A 24,471-nucleotide genomic window follows, 5' to 3' on the forward strand; every position below is an offset into this window, starting at 1 on the left:
GAGGGATATGGGCCAAATGCAGGCAATTAGAACTTGCTTGGTGTTTTAAAAAAAGGGCAGCATAGACAAGTTGAGCCAAAGGGCTTCTTTCCGAGCTGTAAATCTCTTACCAAATTGCAACAATCGCCCGTCTTTGCTAGCCTTCAAAATGTCAATTAACAAGCTTTGAAACTTCTCTTCCCAATAAAGCAAAAATGCTCAAGCTCCATAACCAGTCCTCAAAACCTACCTTTCTGAAAAGTGCAACAATTTCATTTAAGGTCCCATTAATAGCTTCCAATTCACCGGAAGGAAAGTGAAAGGGTAATGGAGGCCAGCAGGTGTTTGTGTTCAAGAGAATGATAGAAAGAGGTTGGACATAAACGGCAGGTTAAGCAGAAAAGCTTTTCATTCCCAGTTCCCTAATTCAACCATTGAATTTCCCATGGGCCTGAGAGAATCGGATTCTCACCTTGGGTTGTCCTCAATCATAGAGGTCAGTGAGAGTGTGTGAGCGAGCCAGCTTGGCAACTCTGATCCGAAACGGCCAACTCAAAAACAAATACCTAGGTTGTCTGCTCAAATAAATTCATCAGCAGCACAGGTAAAACTCATTAACCATGACTGTCTGATTCTGCAAATTAAGAAGGTTTACACATGTCTAACTGCACATACACTGTCCAATAATGACAACCTCTTCTTTCTATACAACATCTGTTCATACCTTTACAAACTGGTTTGGTCTGATTCCAAGATCCATTCTTCATGCAGCGCAGCGTGGTAGATATAGCCGGTTCCATCCGAAAGCCTGGATTACACTGATATGTTACTGTTTTATTATAGGTGAAGTCATTTCCTAGTTGGACACCATTTGCGAGTGCACCTGGGTCACCGCATTCTATAACTGTAGACCAATAAGAAAAGCAAAAATTAGCCCACTTTGTTTTTGTATTTAAAACCTAGAGTTATATTCAATACCCGTTCAATGTGAGCGTGAACACAGTTCTGTAATTTTGGAAAATTATAATTTTATAACTTTTTTATGCCTGTAGTTTAAATTGCTTTTCTCAAGTTGTTTGCCGCCTTTATACTCTTTAAATTGTTTTTAAAATTTTAGAATTACATGATAATTATATGCAAATGTGATGATCACAGAAACACCTACGGTGGCAACCAGCTTTTCTTATTTACCATCTCACACCCAATAGCTTATTTTAATGGGCTGACAATTGTTGCGTCCCATCATTTATTCAGTTTGTTGCTTAGGCTCTTTACTTATTCATTTAAATGTTGCTTGGCTTTTGAGAAAGGAGACACCACACTAAAACTGCATCCTGTGAAACAATCTCTGAAAATCACCAAAGCGCATGCAGAGAAATGAATTTGAACTAATGTTACCACTTCAAATCTCCAAATAATTAGTAAAATAATCATTCACAGAGCAGGCAGTAGTCATATAATTATTGTTTCTCTCATGGGTCACGTCTTAGCTGAAGTGATGGAACATAAAGATGAGCATGTTAAAATGCAAGTTAAAGATGGCTCAGAGACTGATCTGAATCTCACCCCTGCTCCTCTTCATTCCCTTTGCCATTACATATTTTGCATCAATTTTATTCCCTGATAATGTTTAATATATTATTTCTTTGTTTTTCTGCATTACTAATGTTGGTCAGGGTTGAGGGCTATTCATGTTTCTCAATGCTATATTGTCATTTACCCTTTGCATGCTTGTGTCTTTTTTTTTACTCAAAAGCCTATATTAGTTACGGTCTTTTTCCACATTAAAGCAACTTAGCAACAAAATCACAAAGGAGAGTTTGTGAAGGGTGGAACCATTCACTTCACAAAGTTAAATTTTTCACTGTGAAGAGTGCAATCGCTCTGGTGATGCAACAAGAACTTAATATCATTGCAGCTTCAGACTATTCTTCATATTAAAATATGCCAGAACAAGAAGTGTAACATGTCAATTATCCTCACCAGTATAATCCATTATCTCCACCTTTACTTGTCATTAGCACTCCCGTGGATAAGTGTTATCTTCTATTTCTGTTACTGTTGAACTCTTATTATATCACTGTAAATTTTAAGTTTTCCCACAGTTTTTAACTATAATTAGGTAATCTATGAGAAGGTTATTACCCAACCCATGTTGAGAGCTTCCAAATCAAGTTTCCTCTTCCCAAAACAAATCTGATTCAAGTGGTTCATACAGTTACTTAGAAGTCATTACAATGCTTTTGAATGGAAACTTCAACTATCATCAAAACTAAATTAAATTTTAATGTTCCTTTTTAAATTAAATCAGGATTTGTTTTCTTATCAGCATTAGTTTTCTCATTAAAGTTTTTTTTTCATTTTCAGGATGGATTGTAATCCAAAGTAGGCTTTGACCTAGTGCTCCACTAAAAAGCCATCCAAGTGTGAAGTTCCTACATTGAGGGCTAGAGGTGAGAGTTAATGGTATGCAATGTTGGAATGGTCCACTTTCCAAATCAGCATCAGGCACTCCTGGTGAAAGCAAAGCAGGGCAAAATGCAAAGTGGACTCAACGCCACTGTGTTTCAAGCATAGGCCTAAACCTCATCCTCAAAAAAAGCGAACGTATTACACCACTGAACTTTGTCCATTTCTCACGTCAACTAACTCCGTGACTTCTGAGTAAAATTGCTGTTGTGACATTAATGGCAAAGAGAGTTCCTTGCAGTCATCAGCCATTTCCATTCCACCTGGGATTCAAATCTAAGCCCAAGAGTTGAACGGGTTCTATTACCACTGGAAGTGAACTTAATAAATCACTCCTAACCGAAGCTAATTCAGAGGAGCAAAGGTAAACTTTTATTGGTGGGGGAGGAGGTTTGAAAGAATTTACCCTGGAGTTATAAGAGTTCAAGCGATGAGAAGAATGGCTAACAACTGCATTTATCGCTAATAGTGTGGGCACTGGGTCAAGTAAGATATATTTATAGTGAAAGAACAGTAGAGGACACTGAGAAAAGGTTGCAACAAAAGGTGAGTGTAATTATTGATGCAAAACCTCAATTAAACAAGGTTTTAATTTGATCATTGAAGGTATTTGCATAATGATTAACTTTATAACCCATAAGTGTCTCTTTTAAATTAAAATGCATCCTGTGTAATGCCTTGTTGAAACACTGATCTGTGTAAGTCTGCAGCTATTACAGACATTCCAGTACATTAATAGGAGAGATGCAAAGTTCTGTTCAAATACAGGCAGCCACTGGAGTTCACTTACTTGGGAAAAGACAATTACTCATACAAAATGAAAGTAAATTACTGCATACTGGAAATCTGAAAAAAAAGAATTCCTGCAAATAGTCAGCAGCTGGGTCAAGCAGTATCTGGAAAGAGAAATAAGGAAATCAGGGGGTGGGATCGTAGTGGAGAGAGTTGTGGGCCCAAAGGTGGCACGGTAGCACAGTGGTTAGCACTGCTGCCTCACAGCACCAGGGACCGAGGTTCAATTCCTGGGTTGGATCGCTGTCTGCGTGGAGTTTGCACATTCTCACCGTGTCTGCGTGGGTTTCCTCCCACAGTCCAAAGATGTGTAGATTAGGTTGACTGACCATGCTAAATTATCCCTTAGTGTCCTGGGATGTGTAGGCAAGAGGGATTAGCGGGATAAATGTGTGGGGTTGAGGGGATGGGGTCTGGGTGGGATTGTTGTCAGTGCAGACTCGATGGGCTGAATGGCTTCCCTCTGCACTGTAGGGTTCTACGATTCTATCAGAAATCTCGTTTCCTCACTGAAGATCTTGTGAGAGACTTGCAATTCCTCCTTCAGGAAGGCTCACCGATATTAAGTGCCTCTCAGATACCAAAGCTGCCAACGGCAGGACCTCCCTGTGATTCAGGAGGCCAAGGGCAGAAATCCTGCCCTCCAAAAGCTGCCAATCAACTAGAGGCCAGCAGCTCTTTTGCTCACCAGTGAGACAGTGGCTATTCCTGGAACAACCGGAGACCCAAAATCAAAAAGTGACCTAGGTCAGAGGTCAGTGATGGCAGGAAGGGTTTCATGATAGAATAATAATAATGCACATTCACAGACTTCGTCAGGAACACAAAAGGGATTCATTCATTAGAAAAAACTGGACAGAGGCTGGCAGCCCCTCAACTACTCTGGATTAGCCCACCAACTGTTCCCATCCCTATATGTCTTTTACATGTCTTCTGCCACTAAGAGACAACTCCTGAGTTGATTACCCACTCTTAGCCAGCACTGATCCCTCAGGCCAGATGATCCTCTTCTGTTGTTTCCCTTAAAGGGACAGTCACCACATCCCCCTCTCCCTGCCTTTAACTCCTTTACAGAATTTTCAGTAACTACTCAGTCCTAAATTCTAACTAAACATTATACACATGGATTGATGGCAACAATGACTATGTACAATTCCAAATATGGTCCTGCATGGAGCTCTTCCATGCAGGCTTGCTGCTTTCCTATTCGCGTAACCATTTCAGCAATCTAGCAATTTCCGTTACTTTCTCATTCTAAATTGCTGATTCTGTCAATTTCAATGTTTTTTTTAACCTCTTTGGTTAATTTCTCATTACAAAGCATCCTTCCTCAAGCGTTTATTCTCTTTCACTGGACTTGTTCTTATTTTCTAGTTAAGTTTATTCCACATTGTCTCATTAGTTTTTCTTTCTTCTTCACTTCATTGTGTCAATTGTTGCAACTATTTTTCAAGTTTGTTGTCAGTCATTTATAGAGTCACAGAGGTTTACAGCATGGAAACAGGCCCTTCAGTCCAACTTGTCCATGCTGCCCAGTATTTACCATTGAGCTAGTCTCAACTGCTTGCATTTGGCCCATATCCCTCTACACCAATCTTACCCATGTAACTGTCTAAATATTCTTTAAAAGACAAAATTGTACATGCCTCTACTACTACCTCTGGCAACTGGTTCCAGACACTCACCACCCTGTGTGTGAAAAATTGCCCATCTGGACCTTTTTGTATCTCTCTCCTCTCACTTTAAAACCTATTTCCTCTCATTTTAGACTACCCTACCTTTGGGAAAAGATGTTCGCTATCTAACTGATCTATGTCCCTCATTATTTTGTAGGCCTGCGTAAATTCACCTTTAAGCCTCCTACACTCCAGGGAAAAAAGTCCCAGTCTATTCAGCCTCTCCTTATAAATCAAACCATCAAGTCCTGGTAGTATCCTAGTAAATCTTTTCTGACTCTTTCTAGTTTAATAGTATCATTCCTATAATAGGGTGACCAGAACTATGTACAATTCCAAATATAGTCCTGCAACAAACTCTTCCATGCAGGCTTGCTGTTTTTCTATTCACGTAACCATTTCAGCAATCTAGCAATCTCTGTTTCTTTCTTGTTCTAAATTGCTGATTCTGTCAATTTCAATGTTTTTTTTTAACCTCTTTAGTTAATTTCTCATTACAAAGCATCCTTCCTCAAGCTTTTATTCTCTTTCGCTGGACTTGTTCACAGTATTCCAAGTGTGGCCTTAACAATGTTTTGTACAGCCCAAGACATCCCAACTCCTGTATTTAATATTCTGACCAAGAGTAGCAGTGAAAAGGTGCGTATCTGATTGCGGGCTGTGACAAGTGGTGTTCCTCAGGGATCAGTGCTGGGACCTTTGCTGTTTGTAATATATATAAATGATTTGGAGGAAAATGTAACTGGATTGATTAGTGATTTTGCAGGTGACACAAAGGCTGGTGGATGTGCGGATAGCGATGAGAACCATCAGAGGATACAGCAGGATATAGATCAGTTGGAGGCTTGGGCAGAGAGATGGCAGATGGAGTTTAATCCGGACAAATGTGAGGTAATGCATTTTGGAAGGTTTAATATAGATAGGAAATATACAGTAAAAGGCAGAACCCTTAGGAGTATTGATAGGCAAAGGGATCTGGGTATACAAGTACACAGGTCACTGAAAGTGGCAATGCAGGTGTAGAAGGTAGTCAAGGAGGCATACGGCATGCTTGCCTTCGCTGGCCAGGGTACTGAGTTTAAAAATTGGCAAGTCGTGTTGACAATTTATAGAACCTGAGTGAGGCTGCGCTTGGAATATAATGTTGAATTCTGGTTGCCACACTACCAGAAGGATATGGAGGCTTTGGAAAAGGTACAGAAAAGATGTAGCAGGATGTTGCCTGGTATGGAGGGTATCAGCTATGAGGAGAGTTTGGAGAAACTTGGTTTATTCTCAGTGAAGCGACGGAGGTTGAGGGGAGACCTGATAGAAGTCTACAAGATTATGAGAGGCATGGACAGAGTGGATAGTCAGAAGTTTTTTCCCAGGGTGGAAGAATCAATTACTAGGGGGCATGGGTTTAATGTGTGAGGGGCAAGTTTTAAAAGAGATGTACGAGGCAGATTTTTTACACAGAGAGTGGTGGGTGCCTGGAACTCGTTGCTGGGGGAGGTACTGGAAGTGGATATGGTAGTGACTTTTAAGGGGCATCTTAACAAGTACACGAATGAAATGGGAATAGAGGGAAAAGTCCCTGGAAGAGTAACGGGTTTTGGTTGAGTCGGGCAGCGTGGTCAGTGCAGGTTTGGAGGGTGGAAGGGCCTGTTCCTGTGCTGTAATTTTCTTTGTTCTTTGAAACCAAGCATGTCGAATGCCTTCTTCACCACTCTGTCCATCTGTGACTCCACTTTCAAGGAGCTATGAGTCCGTACCCCTAGATCTCTTAGTTCTATAACTCTCCCCTATGCCCTACCATTAGCTGAGTAACTCCTGCCCTTGTTCGATCTACCAAAATGCATCAACTCACATTTATCTAACCTAAACTCCAACTGCCGTTTATTCAGCCCACTGGCCCGTTGATCAAGATCCTGTTGCAATCCTAGATAACCTTCTTATTTCATCTTGTTGTTTTCATGTCTTTGCAAGATCTTTAATTACTCTTGTTGATTCCTCTTTATGTTCAACAATTCCCAGCTTCTTTTGAAGTCTTTAATTTCTGCATTTCTTCTGAGGTAAGTTCAAGCTGGACACATACATTTCACAAATGGAATCCTCATTTCTACTTGTCTTAAACTTCAGCTAAACACTTTTTGCCTTCACTGTCGGTCATGTCTGTCTCCGATGAAGTATTGTCTTGTTTCCATTCCGCAACTCTCTTGATGCTCTTCATTTGATCCTTTAGTGCCTTCTATTGCTCTTTTACTGGGTCTTTTCTCCTTCCGGGGTCTTTCATTGCCCTCCTTCCGGGGTCTTTGTGCCCTTATTCGCTGTATTCTGTTGTCAGTTAAATGAGGTCTTTGTTGCCTCCTCTGAGGTCTTCCATTGCCTCAAAGTCTTTATTGCTTATTTGAGAACTGTCCTCAATCTCGGGTCTGCCCCAATCTTCCTATCCGTCGTCCAATGGTCCTTCTTGCAGTTGCTGCTTTAAGTGCATTGCCACATGAAATATATTACCACCTAAAATACATCACCGCTTTAAAACTGTCAACTTTTTTACAAACTGTTTGCGGCTGTCAGTTTTCTCTATGTGCTTTTCCCACGCTTTTGAAGCCTTGGTGCAAATCCTAACAGCTCCTTTTTGAACCTTTTATTTTTAGCTGTTAAAACTTCTCTTTTACTATGAGAAATTTCTTCCAGTGATCTCTGCGGCTTTCTTGTCATTGGCTTCATGGAGAACCCACTCCTGTTTTTTGATGTGCTCATTTCTTCTGTTAATTTCACTGCAAAATCCAAGTCTGTCTGATCAGGACCCTTTTGTTAAAAAACACTCTTAACTTCTTCCTTTTTAACAGGCTGGGGACTTCTCTTCTTCCCAAAACATCGGAACATCACTGCCTACAGTCACTCAGTGTAGGGACCTCTACCCAGACCCCCTGCTGACTCTGCTTGGATTAGGAGTCTGGCAATTTCAGCACCTTCATTTTCCCTATGCTTCTGGGACAGATGCTGCAGCTACTTGGGGCATATTTCCCTTCTCACCCAAAATCTGCTCTGTATTCTCTTGACTTTCTCCCTGTAGCAACTGTCTTTTCTTTCTTAAGTGTCATTTTTCCTTACTAGAAAATCACAGCTCTTGCTTCTGAGGGATATTTTCTCTCTTTTTTACTCTATACATTTCTAAATATCTAACTGATTCAGCCAATTCAGTTCTGCATCTAATTACTCAGAGTCCGGCAACATCTCAACATCTTTGGGTCTGTTCATCCCAAAACAGGTATTCTCGTGCGCATTTCTTTTCTCTTCAGACTGATTCAAACAGGATACTCACAGGTGTTGGGCCGCAGGCAATGTCAACAAAATAATCCATTTTATCCTTGTTGCCAGTGTAAGGATGTACGTTCACAGACACAATAGATTTATTAGTTAGGAACAAAATGTACAGAGGCTGCACCCACCTCTCCCGGCTGCTCTGGAGCAGCTCCCTGGCTGCCCAGTCCTGACATGTCTTCTAGATGTCCTCCAGATGTCTTCAGAGAGAGCTCCACCCTCTGCAGTGATGACCCATTCTTAGTCCCAATTGATCACTCAATACAAGTGCCCCTCTTCTGTTTTGTTGCTCTTCAAGGGACAATTACCACAATCACAGCAGGTGGGGATTGTGCGACAAGGGCAGGAGGGGAGCGAAAGCAAGGGCAAGGAGAGGCCACGACCCCTTCACCCCCCTAGAAAACAACAAGCAACCTGCACAGGTATTCTTATTGTGATCTCTGAGTGGTGACAGGCCCGTTCGGCATCGGGTCATCACAGCACCAACACAATGAGGCCCTTAGGTGGTAATTAATTGCCCAAATAAGAACCTCAATTGACACTGGGGCAGGAAGTCTGCACACTGGCTTTCCTGGCCCACACTGTATTTTGGGGAGGCAGGAAGATGGCAGGATGCTCTCAGGCCACACTCCCACCAGATGAAATGCCATTCTGCCTCCAAACATGGCATGAGAAAGAGCAATGAATTAGCACCACCACAGAGTTAATGTTTCAGCTTACTAACTTCCAGCAGACATCTGGTGGTATGCGGAAGCATGAACTATATTATTAATTAATCTCTTTCCACAGATACCAACAAAACTATTGAGTATTTCTAGCTTGTTTCTTGTTTTTATTGCAATTATTCAATCATACATGAATTTCTGGCAATGGGAGGATCAAGATCAGAAATCCTTGCCCACAGCAAAGTTCACTCTATCGGAAGCAAATTGGTCTTCTCCTTTTCACAGAACTTGACTCCAACTGCAAAGCTGAAGTAACCACAACTGAACAATTTAAAATTCGTCCAAAGAAATTGAATTTTTCTCACAGATAAAATGCAACTGGGATTTTTATACTCTCAGAAAAGAAAACTGGAGGCAGTAATGGATATCTTAAAAAGAACTGAAGAAGCTTATGTTTGGGTAACATTTCACAATAATTCAAAATCTTCACAGAATCATAGAATATATATTATTGAATCCTACAGTGGAAAGGAGGTCATTCGACCAATCAAGTCTACACCAACCGCAATCCCATCCAGGCCCTATCCCATAACCCTAACATATCCCGTAACATATTTACCGTACTAATCTTCCTGACATGAGGGTCAATTTAGCATGGCCAATCAACCTAGCCCGCACATCTTTGGAGTGTGGGAGGATAGCAGAACACCGAGAGGAAACCGATGCAGGAATGGAGAGAATGTGCCAACTCCACACAGTGACCCGAGGCCGAAATTGAACCTGTGTCCTTGGCGCTGTGAGACAGCAGTGCTAACCACTGGGCCACAATGTTGCCCTCAAATGAAGGAGATAAATCGTCATTTATCCCCTTAATTTATTTGAAGATATTAGCTTTGCCAGAGTTAACGTAAGCCTCTGAAATGACCAAATTATTTTGATGAATTTCAGAAGCTCTCTTTTAGTGCAATGTGTGACAAATAATAAAATCATTTCCATCATATTCTACTTTTGATTTTACAACAGTAAATTTAAAATAGCAATGGAGGGGTTGCAGTTTGGGTGGTAGGGGGTTGTCAGGAATATAGTGGTGACATGTAAATATCAGGGAAATCCAAGAAATCTGAATATTTTCTGCCGATTATATATTTTATAAAACTGTGGAGAAAATGCAAGTTATTTAAGGCAGGGGCAGCGTGTCGATGTTAATGGAGCTAGTGCCTTTGATGTGTTCATGAGCTTAGCAACACCGTAAACATATGCTGACCAAACACAACTTGGTAATAAGAGGGAACAGGACATGAATGGATTTGAATAAGGTATTAAAGGTTCAAAGAAAGAGACAAGGTGAGACGAAAGCACGATAAAGTGAGTATAGCTTGCATTTACATTCTAAAAGCTAGAACTAAGATATTAAGGTAAGCATTTCTGACTTCTGAAGAGGTGAGGTCAGATAAGGGAAGATCAAAAGGGAAACTATAAGCAGATGATCAAACCTGTGCAAGAAAGCTGTTTATTAGGACTCAGCCAGCAGCAGAAATAGGAATACGTATAACTGTCCATGAGCAGCATCTGTGAAGAAAGCCTGTTCTGAAAAGCCACATGTTTGTTCAAACTCAGAAGCAACTCTACTACCAGGTGTGGTAACTGTTATTGGATTTTTAAAATCATTTTATAATCTATAAGGTGTTGTAGATCATTTGAGGAGAATTAGTGACATTACGTATAGCCATTGTTTTAGTTAAGGGTACTTTTAGCTTACTTAATTGTTGTTTATTTTATTGCTTAATAAGCATTTATTTTATTTTAAATTATCTCAAAAGCCTGGCACATCATTCTTTGGATTTCAAACCTTTCATAAAAAAATAGGAGCAGAAGGAGGCCATCTGCTAGCTGTGCAGATACATGGATTTGGCCCTGTGTCTGTGGGAGTTTGCGCATTCTCCCTGTGGATGCGTGGGTTTCCTCCGGGCACTCCGGTTTCCTCCCACACCCCAAAGATGTGCTCTTAGGCTGATTGGTTTTACCAAATTGACACTATTCTCCCCTGAATCTGGCTAAGTCAGGGGTTCTATTCGTAGACACGCAGGGTAGAATAGGTGTAGGGTGATGCAGCGGCACGGGCTTGTTGGGCCGAAGGGCCTGTTTCCCGTGCTGGGTTGTTCTTTGTTCTTTGTTCTATTTGGAGCCTGCTTCACCATTCATTATAATCATAGCTGATTATCCAACTCAATAGCTTGTTCCCACTTTCTCCCCATATCTTTTAATCTCCTTCATTCCAAGGGCTAAATCTAACTCCTTCTGAAAACATGCAATGTTTTGGCCTCAAGTGCTTTCTGTGCCAGAGAATTCAGACTTACCACTCTTGGGGTGAGGAAATTTCTCATCATCTCAGTCAGAGATGGTTTACCCTGTATCCATGATGTGGAGATGCCGGCGTTGGACCGGGGTAAACACAATAAGAAGTCTCACAACACCAGGTTTAAGTCCAACCGATTTGGACTTAAACCTGGTGTTGTCAGATTTTTACTGTGTTTACCCTGTATCCTCAGAGTGTGACCCTGGTTTTAGACTCCCCAACCATCAGGACCATCTTTCCTTCATTTGCCTTCTCTTGTCCTGTGAAAATTTTTATAGCTTTTCAAGAAATCCACGCTCATTCTTTTGAACTTCAGCAAACATGACCCTAACCGACTCAATCTCCCCTCATACGTCAGTTCCACCACCTCAGAAATCAGTCTGGTAAATTTTTGCTGCACTCCTTCTAAAGCAAGAACATCCTGCCTCAGATAAGGAGCCCAAAAGTGCACACAATCTCCACAAATCTACTGCCCCACCTGCCACGAGAGTCGGAGCAGGCGAGGGGCGGACAATGAGAAGATCCGTTGACCTCGGGTGGGATTTTCCGGTCTTCGGGTTGAGCGAGGCCATAAAATCCCACCCAATATTCCAGGTTTCGTCTCACCAAGGCCCTGTATAATTGCACCAGGACTTCCCAGCTCCTGTACTCAAATCCTTTCCATTTGCAGGTTAACATGCAATTTCCTGTCCTTACTGCCTGCTGCACCTGCATGTTCAGCTTCAGTGACTGGTGTGTGAGGATGCCCAGGTCTCATTGCACATTCCCTGCTCTTACTTTATAGCCATTCAGTCAATGATGCCTACCTGAGTTTGCTACAAAATTGGATAACCTCACTTTGATCAGTATTATACTGAATCTGCCATGCATTTGCCAACTTAGTAAAAAGTCTCACAAAACCAGATTAAAGTCCAACAGGTTTACTTGGTAGCAAAATCCACTAACTTTCAGAGCGCTGCTTTTGCTACCAAATAAACCCATTGGACTTTAACCTGATGTTATGAGACTTCTTACTATGTTTATGCCAAACCAACGCTGGCATCTCCACATCATGTTTGCCAACTTACTCAACCTGTTCACATCACTTTTTGCATTCTCCTCACAGCTCACCCTCCCATCCAGCTTTGTGTCATCTGCAAATCTGGAGATATTACATACAGTTCCGTCATCCAAATCATTAATATAAAATGTGAATAGCTGGGATCCTAGCTCAGATGCCTGTAGTACTCCACTAATCACTTCCTACTATCTGGAAAAAGACTTGTTCATTCCTACCCTTTGTTTCCTGTCTACTAACAAATTTTCTATCCATTGCAATACACTATCCCTAATGCATGTGCTTTAATTTTATAAGCTAATCCCTTGTTTGGGACTTTGCTGAAAGCTTTCAGAAAGTCAAAATAAATCACATCCATTGGTTCCTGCTCGTCTAGTTATGTAGAACCATAGAACCACAGAATCCCTAGAATGCAGACAGAGGCCATCAAACCAAGAGGAAAAGGCATTGATTCTCTGAAAGAGCATTTAACCCAGGCCCTCTGCCCTATCCACACAACCATTTACCATGGTCAATCCGCTTAATCTGCATATTTTTGGAGTGTAGGAGGAAACCGATGTAGATATAGAGAGAATGTACAAACTTCACACAGACAGTCACCTAAGGCCGGAATCAAACCCGGGTGCCTGGCACTGTGAGGCAGCAGTGCTAACCACTGTGCTGCCCTCGAAGAATTCCAATAGATTTATCAAGCATGATTTTCCTTTCTTCAATCCATGCTGACTTTGTCTGTTTCTATCACTGTTTTGTTTCCTCACATTGTACCAAATTGTAAAAATACAGCCGACAGCAGTCCCTTCATGTTCCTTGTTGAGATTTGGAATTACTCAATGTTTTCAATCAGTCATGTTCTAAACGGGTTTAAAACATCACAACTATTTCACTGCTGTTTCTACATTGTAACACTGACCTGTGCAATCGGGAGCTGATCCAGTCCAGGTTCCATTAGCAGTGCAGTGTCGTGTAGTTAGACCCGACGTTTTATAGCCTTCCCAGCAGGAATAAGAAATAGAGCTGGAGAATACTATTCCGTCACTGTAAATTATCTTCCCATTTTTCGGAGTGCCAGGATTTCCACATGATACAGCTATAACAAATGAAGCGGAATCAGCACTTGTACAAACCTGACATTGTAAACATTTGTACTGTGTTGGTCTCCTTATTTAGGGAAATATGCAAATGCATTAGGAGCGGTTCAGAGAAACTTTACGAGACTAATCCCAGGGATGGGTGGGTTGTCTTGGGAGGAAAGGTTGGACAGACTTGGCTTATATACACTGGAGCTCTGAACAGGAAGAGGTGACTTGATTGAAATATATACGATCCTGGGGTGTCTTGACAGAATGGATGCAGAAAGGAAATTTCCTCTTTGGGAGAATCGAGAATTAGGGGTCTCTGTTTGCAAATAAGAGTCGCTCATTTAAGACAAGGAGTATTATTTTTTCTCAGAAGGTTGAAAGTTTTGGAAACTCCCTTCCTCAAAAAACAGTGGAAGCAGAGTTTTTGAATATTTTTAAGGCAGGGCTAGATAGATTCTTGATGAACAAGGGGATGAAAAGCTATTTGGGATAGGCAGGAATGTGAAGTTGAGGTTACAATCAGATCAGCTATGATTTTATTGAATGGGGGAGGGGGTTCAAGGGGTCAAATGGAGCATTCTGCTCCAAATTCATATGATCATATGTGTCTTTGTATGTTTCCTTTCAGCAGATGTGGTTTCAATGTTTATCAGGATTAAACTATTTATGCTACACTTAAGGGTGTTCAAAGGAATGGTTTATTTTTAGACTTTGTATATCATGGACTCAGTAATAGCTTTCTATTCCTACAGTGCATACGTATTCCTGTAGCAATCTGTTACAATACCAGTTCTGATTCATCTTTATTACTCTTTTATTTCGAGGCATTCATCAGAGAGGTTTCTGACCTACTCCATTTCTTTCTAGTAAACTTTTCTCCACCTGGTTTTACAATGAGCTGAAATGTTTAAGATAGATGCAGAAGCATTGAGTGGAACCAATCCTCCTCTTCACTGTTCCTGTTTTGTATGAATGATCAACAAATCCTAGTTATTCTTTTACTCATGGATCCACTCTTCCTTCATTCACACCCTTCAGTTTACGCACTCTCAAACTGTGACTGTTTTGTTTAGGTTGCATTTTTTTTTGATGGGACAACAAAATCAGTTTCTTTGCTAAATTTCCTGAACAGTTTCATAGAATCCCTACAGTGCAGAAAGAGGCCATTTGGCCCATTGAGCCTGCGCTGATAATATGCCCACCCAAGCCTTATCCCCCTAACTCCATGTATTTTACCCTGCGAATCTCCCTGATGCTAAGGGACAATTTAGCATGGCCAATCAACCTAACCCGTAAATCTTCAAATTGTGGGAGGAAACAGGAGCACCCGGAGGAAACCCACGCAGACATGGGGAGAAGTTCCTTTGGCAGTAATTTAGTTGATGCTGTATGCATCACATTTCAGGATTCCCTTGGATACATGGCTATTCCGGGTCTCGGGAAGCCCAGCCATTAAAGGGATGCGAGGATAGCTTCTGTGAAAATGCTAAAAGTATTTTCAGCATGTACGGCCTGCTGGCCAGGATTGCATCCCCCCCCAGACCCCCGAGCTTACCTGCTAAACTGCTCATAATTTTATTCTATATTCCCCACAACCCCACCATAATCAGACCTAAGCCAACTTCTATACCTCACCCCCTCCTACCCATCCAGGATTGGACGCCCACCCACACCCCAGGAATAACCTTTGCCTTCACATTTCTTTCAAGCACAACAGAATTTCCTCAATTGCTAAAGTAGCTGGACTGTAAATTTCTCCTCTGTGCCAAAATTGTATGTTTCCTTCCACAGTTCTGAAAGGTAAATCCAGTCAGGCTGGAAGCCTGACTGTTCCTGAATGAACACTGCTTGACTATCACTCGGCATTCAGCCTCTGATCTTCAAGTAAGCGTTCTCCAATGCGGCTTTCAGAACACATGACAACGCAGAATCGCAGAGCAAAAACCGATAGCCAAATTCCGCACACGTGAGGACGTCTCAATTGGGATCTTGAGTTCATGTCATACTATCTGTAACCCCCACAACATGCCGGGGCTTGCAAAATCTCACTAACTGTCCTGGCTGGAGCCAATTCACACCTCTTTAGCCTGTGCTTAACCCTCTCTCCACTCACATTGTCTGTACCTGTAAAGACTTGCATTCCAACCATTACCTTGTAAATTGAGTCTCTGTCTATGTATACCCTGTTTGTGAACACAACTCTTCACTCACCTGAAGAAGATGCAAAACTCTGAAAGCTTATGCTACCAAATAAACCTGTTGGACTTTAACCTGGTGTTGAGACTTGCTTATCCCAGTGCAATGCCAGAATCTCCACATCATGCCTGACTAAACAGAATTTTAGATTAAATTAGAGTTATGCCAGTCAAAGTCAACTTCTAACTCATTGGACTAGCGAGATTGCAGACTAGCAGAGTACAGCTTTGCTGACTTTGCTGTTTAATTTCTGCAAAATCGAGGTTCATCCAAGATTGCCTTTTGCTCTCACCTCGAGGGAATCACTCCTAAGATTGCTCACAAACCTCTGCATAGGACATTGGAAAACCTGGTCTGTCAGCGTGCTAACAAATTATTCTGTAGTTCCCTTAATTTTATTTACTATTTCCAAGCTTATCAAATATATCTATTTCCATAATCATCCTGCACCTTTGTTTTGTTGAGGTCTGGACTATCTCTCCATTCTACCAGTTGACTCATCAAATATTATATCAAAACTATGGAATTCTTTCCCAACAGTGATCTTTTTTAACTGTTGTAGCAGCCAGCCTCTTAAAATGCAAGCCCAACAATGTTTAATCACTATTTCCTTGATTGCCTAATTTGCTGAACTTGCTGATATTCTTTACTGTGGCTCATCTTGTTTATTTTCAATAAAAAGGTTACCTTCACAAACTGGTTGAACACCTGACCAGGAGCCATTCGGTTTGCAGGATCGTTCTGAAGATCCTCGGAGAGTATAACCAGCTTCACAGTTAAAACGCAGAAGACTTTTTATCTTGAACTCATCACCGAGTCTTGAACCGTGAGCTGGGATGCCAGGATCACCACATAAACCAGAACTGTCTCCTGCAGAACACACACACGAAGTACAATGCAAAGCATTAGTCTTGCTCACATTTTTACATCCCTTTCTAATCAAGAGAGTGCCAACCTTATAGCATCTGGAAGCTTTTGTGTGGCTGGTAAAAACTACAAGTTTCTTTAAATAAAGCATATTAATTTACTAATCTTCAATACTGATTAAATCACATGGACTCTATAATTATTTCTCTTGTGCGAAGATAAATATTGGCTATTAATCTGGAAAGCCACAAGGGCTTCCGAGCAGTGCCAAGAAACATACGGGACCAGCATCAACTTATCTTTTTAGTTCAGGGTGATATACAGAGCAGAAAGACTCTGGGAAGCAACAGAAGAATTTTGCATCTTTAGAAAAATAAATCAGGTTGCTTTTTGGATAATGCTTTTGTGCTGGCATATGACTAATCATGTACTGAAAGTCAGTTTTAGCTGCCATTTCAAATGCACTCTAATGCACTAAGAATATAATACTCTTAACATTTAGTGATGAGAGAAGGGCTAGGGTTGTTTTCCTTGTAACAGAGGAGACTAAGGGAAGATCCAACTGAAGTGTTTAAAATTACGAATGCATGGGAAGACCTTATTCCTCAGAATTGAGAAATCCATAACCAGCTGGCCAAAGATTTAGGGTCAGAGATGGAAAGTTGTGAGGGGATTCAAAATGAAATTTTCAGCTGGAGGGCGATGAGGATATGGAACTCATTCCCGGAAATGGTGGTACAGTCAGAAAACCTCATAGTATTTTTTAAAAATATCTTGACAAGCACCTGAACTGATGGGACCTGCAAGGCTACAGACCAAGAACTGGAAAGTGAGATTAGGCTGAATGGTTACTTGTCAGCCTGTGAAGGTTTAAATGGCCTCCTTTGTATCATGGTAGAAAAGCACCAAACGCTCATAAGGGATTAGGCAAACACATTTTGGATTCATTTATTATTTCTATGCATTTATGGACAAAGATACATGGGCAGAAAGCTTGAAAATGTCACAGTGAGTAAGCTGTGCATTTTTGCTCTGCAAAAGGAAAAGTGAAATTAAAATTGGAGTGCATGACACATTTCCTTTCAAGTCGTGTCATGATGCCATCCATTAAAGGCAGATTATAACACTTTTGTGCTGCAATTTACTGTGGTGCAGTAAATCTGTGAATCTAGGACAACTCGGGAAGATTGGAAGGTAGCAAACATAAGCTCACTATTTTAAGAAGAATGAGAGAAAATAGGGAATTGTAGGCTACCAGTGAAAAGCAAAATGCTACGAGGGATGTGTTACTGGCCTCAAGGTGTGGTCTTCTGCCTCGTTCGGACACTTGAACGCAGGATTTCTGCTAATGGAAACAGTATGTTGTGGAAGATCCTCCCAACTTTCAATGCCTAACGATGTTCACTTGAATTAAAATGCTTCTGCCAAACTCTCAGACATACTGCACACTGCCTGAGATAGCTCATCCACAGCTAAGAGTTTTTCCATGCTGTTGCAGAGCCAAAAGGTTGAAGCAGTGATTCAAAGACTGATGGGAAAATTGCACAATGAAGACCCAAGCTAAAGTTGCCAACTTTAAGTATAAAGAAATCATACTGTGGTACCAGTGAGCATGCCTGTACCTTTTACACATTCAAGCAACACTGCAAATTAATGATTTTAATTTTGTGTCTGAACTGTTGCATTCAAAACACAAGGACATAGAAAATGATAGCGTCTGGAAGCTTTTGTGTGGCTGGGAGAAACTACAAGTTCCTTTAAATAAAGCATATTAATTTACTAATCTTCAATACTGATTAAAACACATGAACTCTGTAATTATTTCTCTTGTGCGAAGATAAATAGTGGCTATTAATCTGGAAAGCCACAAGGGCTTCTGAGCAGTGCCAAAAAAACATACGGGACCAGCATCAACTTATCTTTTTAGTTCAGGGTGACTCTGGGAAGCAACAGAAGAATTTCGCATCTTTAGAAAAATAAATCAGGTTGCTTTTTGTAAAATTGACAGCGGGGGATCAGTGTTACAATCCCCGCAGGGAAATCAAAAACACCAAACCAAGAAATTACCAACAAGAGTTTGCTTTTTGTAACTTGCACGTTCACCTGAACCAGAATCAACATAAATTAAGCACAAAAGTAACAGGCAAATCACACTTCAAATAAAAAGGTAACTTCTGCCCGATATGGCCAATACAACAAAGATATGTAGATACGAACATACAAAGGAAGAGGAGTAGGCCATTTGTTCTCTCAAGCATGTCCGCCGTTTAATAAGAGCATGGCTGATCTGATAGTCACCGCAAGTCTGCATCCTGCCTACCCCTGATAAACTTTCACCCCTTGTTTATCAAGAATATATCCACTTCCGCCTTTAAAATATGCTTTTGGGAAAACCTCCAGCTCTTTAGCATCTGCAAGCCAGTCACATAGCTTTCCAATGTTTTGACCTTTTTAGTAAGTTTGCATCTTGCCTCCAAGAGCACCAGTCTCAATTTCTGCCAGTCAGAAAAACTGACGTCTTTATAAATAGCTTTGCTGACTTTTCCTCACTGGAATTTATGTTCCTTGAGCTCTGTCTGCTTTCTCTTTGTGTCTGTACCTATGTACTGCTGGCCTTCACTATCCAGCTCTCCTGCTTGTCACTCTCTCCTTTATGCTTGCCGCATAGCTTTTTTTCCTAACTTCCTTCCTGTTGGTATTCATTCCATGGTCAAGATTTGCCAGGTCACATTTTGTAGCAACAGACTTTAGATTTGAGATTCTGCTTGCCTCAAGATCCCCCTTTTATTAATTCACTGTAACAGTGAGGCCACCAGTGCTCATTCATTTAGAAGAGTGAATTGGACAGCAACTTCCAGTGGCTGCACGCATGCTTTTCTGGAAACAGGGTGAAAAGGGTATCTAGCCAAGAGACCCACCATTTAAATACACGGAGTGGTTTGAAAATGCTATGGTTACCTGATATATCCATACTAGATCTATCAGAAAAATGTTAAGACTCACCCATTCAAGTGTCAATGAAGTTTTAGCATTGTGATAAATCTTAATTACTGCCAAAAATTATTCTGCAGCACAGAAAAGTAATTGATTCTTTCAGATTTTATTGTTGGAAATTAAGAAATACACTTTCCCTCTCTCTTTTATGCTTACTTTTGTCTGAAATCTTTGGTTCTCCGATCTGCAGTAATTTCCAGTGCAAAATTCCATAGAAACTAATTTGCTGCTGATTGCAATATCTGGCCCATTAAGATTAATGAAGAGACAAAGCTACTGTCTGCAAGCTGTTATCAGGCTTAAGGGAGGAAAGACTGTCAGAAATAAGAGAGTGGTAAAGAGCAAAGCTCTGTATTCTCACTGCAAGCTTCCAAGGAAACGCATAATCAGACTCTTTCAGTCATTTGCAGTGAAGGGGGCCAGTAGCCATGCTAATAAACATATTCAATGGAAGGGTTAAAAGATGCATTTTAGCAGAAAAATCATATACACTACTAGCTGCGAGAAAGTACACAAGGGCACAACTGTGGGTTGCTAGTTCACAGGCAGAAACATCACAGCTTTCAATCCTTACAGACTGTAAAACAAGTGAGGCTGTTCAGAAGACCAAATTGTCCAAAAATAATATGGGAGCCAACAAGGTTTACAGCTTGAATACAGGGTTCACCTATTGAGGCCTCCCTAACCTCGAGTATTGATTAACAATAGTTAACAATAGTATTGATTGGACATAGGAAAGATAATTTATATCTTCAAGCCAGGCACAAATTATGTTCAGGACAATTTATAGCCAGTGATAAATCAGATCAGGTAGTGTATTTAACCCTTTACACTGATTGGATATTATAATCAAGTAGATGTGCACATGTTGTGATTGGGTAATAGTACTTGCACCTTACGCATGATGTAAGCCGAATCAATAGTTATGAGTTGACATAGATAACTCCTATGCAAATATACATCTCTGATTAGTAAACACTAATTACTTGTAATCGGATCTGGATGTGTAACTCTGTATCCAGTGCTCTAGATTGTGCCACCATATGGCATGCTGGAGTCCCTGCTTTTGCTTATAAAAGCTGATTTTAAAACTTTGAAATTCTTCATCTGGTTACTTGAAGGAAACAAAGTCTGCAACAAGCTGAACACCAATCAGCCCCACAACACGCAGTGGGTTCTTCCAATCTCCAACTGGGGTTATAAGAATCTACCAACGAAACTCCCAGTGAGGCTGAGGAGCAAAACTTCAAAATAAAACTACAATTAAAAGAGTAGCACTTTCCTATTCACACAGGACCATTTTTCTACTTCCTATGTCGAAAGTAGATAGGTGCATTTTAGGCAGTCAGTTCAGTCAATAAAACAAAACCACTAAGTCGATCCTGAGTTAGCCTTCAGCCCTGTTAACAAAGTAAAACACAAGTCGCCCCTGGGGTGACTAACATTCAGAGGATTGTAGTCGATTGTTCTGTCTTCTGTGCATGCCATTAAATTGAAGTATTCATGTGGTTGTCAACATAGTATGTCAAACATTTGTGTTAACAACAGTGTGAAGGCTGTAATGTCACCATCAGTTGCAGTGTGAGGTTACAATGACTTTATTAGTGAGATTCTCATGCTAGTGCTAAACTACTATCTGGTACTGAACCACAGATTTGAAATCACACCTTTGAACATGTTAACTCAGTTGATCTTAGCTAGAACATAAGCAATAGGAATAGGTAATTTGGCCCTTCACACCTGCTCCAATATTCAACAAGATCATGGCTGATCTCACCTCTATTTCTACATATTATTGCCATATCCCTTAATTCCTTTAGTACCCAAAGATCCACTGATCTCCGTCTTGACCATACTCAATGACTGGGACTTCATAGCTCTCTGCTGCAGAGTTCCAAAGATACACAGCCTTTTGAATGAAGGCATTTCTAATCTCAATCTCAAATGGCTAATTGTTTATTCTGGAACTGTGACCCCATTTTCCACAGACAGGAGAGTTGTTTTCTCAACATCTACTCTGTCAGGCTTCTTAAGAATTTTATATATGTCAATGAGATCACTTTTCATTCTTCTATACTCATGGGATATAGGCCTAATCTGTTCAATTCTTCTCACGGGACAATCTCTTGTCCAAGAAACCATTCCAGTGAACCTTCACTGCACTTCCTCTGAGGCAAATATATCCTTCCTTAGGTAAGGAGACCAAAATGTTACATAATATTCCATTAGTGCTTTGCATCTAAAGGATGCAGTGAGTGTTACACACGGCCTCAGTCGGCCGTGGAAAAAAGGGAGGAAAACATCAATCAATTTTTCTTGGTCGTTATTATTATGTATCAATTCCTGCTGGATAGTGAGTTAAATGTACATTATATGTGAGAATAGGATTGAACGCAATGAAAAATAGAAAGACTTGCAGTGATACAGACCTTTCAGGTCTTTGGGATAGCTCAAATACATTTGTAAAGAGATACTTTGGAAGTGTAGTCACTGTATAACCAAGGAAACACAGGAGATAATTTGCACATGGCAAGCTTCCATAACATGACTCAGATCCTTTTTTTAGCAACACCGATTGAGGGATAAATATTGACCGGGATGCTGGGAAGAAACTCCCGAATCTTCTTTGAAATAGTGCCATGGAATCCTTTACATCCAGCTTGGAAAGCAGGGCAGGATCTCAGCTTAACAATGTCATCCCAAAGAAGGCACCTGTGATAATACTGTATAACAATGCCAACCTAGAATTTTGTGCTCAAATCTCTGACGTGAGACCTGAACACAGCCTTCTGATGCAGAGCCAAACATTCTACCAACCAAGCCGCAACGAACACTGTGATATAATAGCCTGGCGACACTCAATGCCAGACTGAGACATAAACAATTGCCACGTGGGGAAAATGCCAAATGGCTAAGAGTGTCTGAGAAATTGTCCTGAAAAAAAAATTGCAATGCTCTGAGGTTGACTGTCTGAGTGTAGCACATAGCGCATTGCAGCTAGATTCTAACAAAGACAATGTGAAGGGAGTGATTTTCTAATTTGGCTCGATTAGCACAACTGCACAATGACTATGCAAACAAGTACAGCTAAACCCTGGAAAGCACATAACTGGTCTTCCAGGAATTTGTGGGATTGGATCATGACAATCCTGGGAGCTGGCATGCTATAAACTATTAGAGGAAGATAATCAATTTGCATATTATCATACTAAAGAGGAGTCAATTATCCATTCAACAATAAAAAATTAATACTCAACAGAAACATGAAATTTACATACAAGGTGAAACTTGGCAGTGTGTTGCCTATTTTGCATGTCCTGTATATTGCACTGTGGCAGATTTGAGATAGTAGTTACTGTTTAAAACTATTTTTGCATTATATTAATGAATTCATAAACACTGAAGAACATGACTCAGTCATTATGGATTGGATAGATATTGGAGATTAAAGTGGAAAACCCCCCCAAAACACGCACGTGGGCCAGGGTATGTGATTCATCCATATCATTCATTAAAATGTCGGGTGGTTACATGATTGCCATATGCATTCAGTGCTACCAGTACTATTCACTTGCTGCATGAATCAGAGGGGGACTAGTGCTGCTTAAAACAGCCTGCCTTAAAGTCACATCCTAAAGGGAAAGTGCACGGTGACTGCTGAAAGGGGTGGCAGCTGCTTAAACTCAGGGCTGTGACACTTTTAAGGGAGGGCTCAGACTGGGCATTTCAGAAACCACTGCCATGACTTTCAGATACTGCAGTGGAGGTCTTGGTACAAAATATGGGGACAAGAAGAGATGTCCTGTATTCACAAGTCAAGCAGAAGGCCCCCTGAGACACAGCATAAAGCAGTGGAAAAGAGTAACAGTGAAGGTCAACGTCAGAAGTACCGAACACAGATGAAATACAGAAAGAATTTTAAAGAACCAGTGTGAGTTGTCAAGGAAAGTGAGTTCAATCTCAAATGGTATATCATTCTACTTGCTGGCCTCAGTAGCCCTAATTTGAAGTCTTATCCACTGTCCAAATAACTAGACCCTATTACTCAACTACCAACAATAGCAATCAATCACTTGTTTACCTTACATTTAGCACTATTGCCAACTTCACATCCACAAATCACACTTATTCAGGCAAGAATGTTACACTGGCACTCTTCCCAGTTTCTGACAGCTGAAGGTGGAGAATAACAGGAGCACCAGATAAGAACTAGAGGAGAACATGTGTGAGACAGTGCTGACCATCATGGTAATGGGCATTGCTGAGGTCATGGTCACGAGTCTGGCAGCATGAAACAATAATGGATTATCTGCATAACTGGTCTACCCTCTCATCCCACTTCATCCCTTATCCCACAGTATCTTCTATCTCACAAGCTTCAACTGGTGAAAACACAAACTCATTTCCTCCTCTCTTATTACAACACAACCTTTTTCATTTCAGATCCCAAAGAACTGGAACCTTTCCAATCAGAGCAGGAAGAAGATGTCACTGATAATGAAGATAATACCACTTGATCTTACACTCAAAGCTGTCATCTTGGAAATTAGCACTGTGTGTACTTTAAAACACTAGGATCTGTAGATGCTTGGTGGTCGAGAGAGACTTTTCAGGGGAATCACAAAATAATATGAAATGTGAACCAGGTACAAGAGAGCCAGGTGAGCTGACCCATATACATTGTAGAGTCAGCTGGTTGTCACAATGTTGGAGAAGCTCTGCAGTGGGAAACAAGCTTATCATTTGAATGGTGTCTGTAAGTACTAATTTTCTAACCAACATTATTAGCACTTCTTAAATGCAGTATTGTCATTGTAAATATTATGTAATATAATTTAGATGGGGCGGGGGCAGGGTTTGGGCATCCATCATTACCTCTAACCCATTTGAAAAGGGATAGTTCAAACAAAAAGGGATTGAGAATCATTGTTTTGGAGGATAGGACAGTGCAGGACATACTGGGCACCCATGGGGTGGGTAAAAAATAGCATAGCGACCAGCTAGTTCTGCTGCAAAAAAGTCAGATGAAGAC

The 24,471-nt window shown here is 40.8% G+C and overlaps 1 protein-coding gene across 1 annotated transcript in view; it reads right to left on the reverse strand.

Annotated features, from left to right (window-relative positions):
• The window catches only part of LOC145345358 (CUB and sushi domain-containing protein 1-like), a 1,850,124-nt gene that overhangs the window by 43,610 nt on the left and 1,782,043 nt on the right, over window positions 1-24,471 (reverse strand). The window contains exons 56-58 of the mRNA XM_080193174.1: window positions 16,266-16,448; window positions 13,214-13,390; window positions 704-883 (exon numbers count right to left, since the gene is read on the reverse strand). Coding sequence (XP_080049300.1) covers window positions 704-883; window positions 13,214-13,390; window positions 16,266-16,448 — 540 coding nt within the window. The remainder of the gene's footprint in view (window positions 1-703; window positions 884-13,213; window positions 13,391-16,265; window positions 16,449-24,471) is intronic.

The sequence above is a fragment of the Carcharhinus amblyrhynchos genome, chromosome 7 (assembly GCF_965287045.1).
Source record: "Carcharhinus amblyrhynchos chromosome 7, sCarAmb.v2.hapA, whole genome shotgun sequence".
In the NCBI taxonomy this organism is placed as follows: Eukaryota; Metazoa; Chordata; class Chondrichthyes; order Carcharhiniformes; family Carcharhinidae; genus Carcharhinus; species Carcharhinus amblyrhynchos.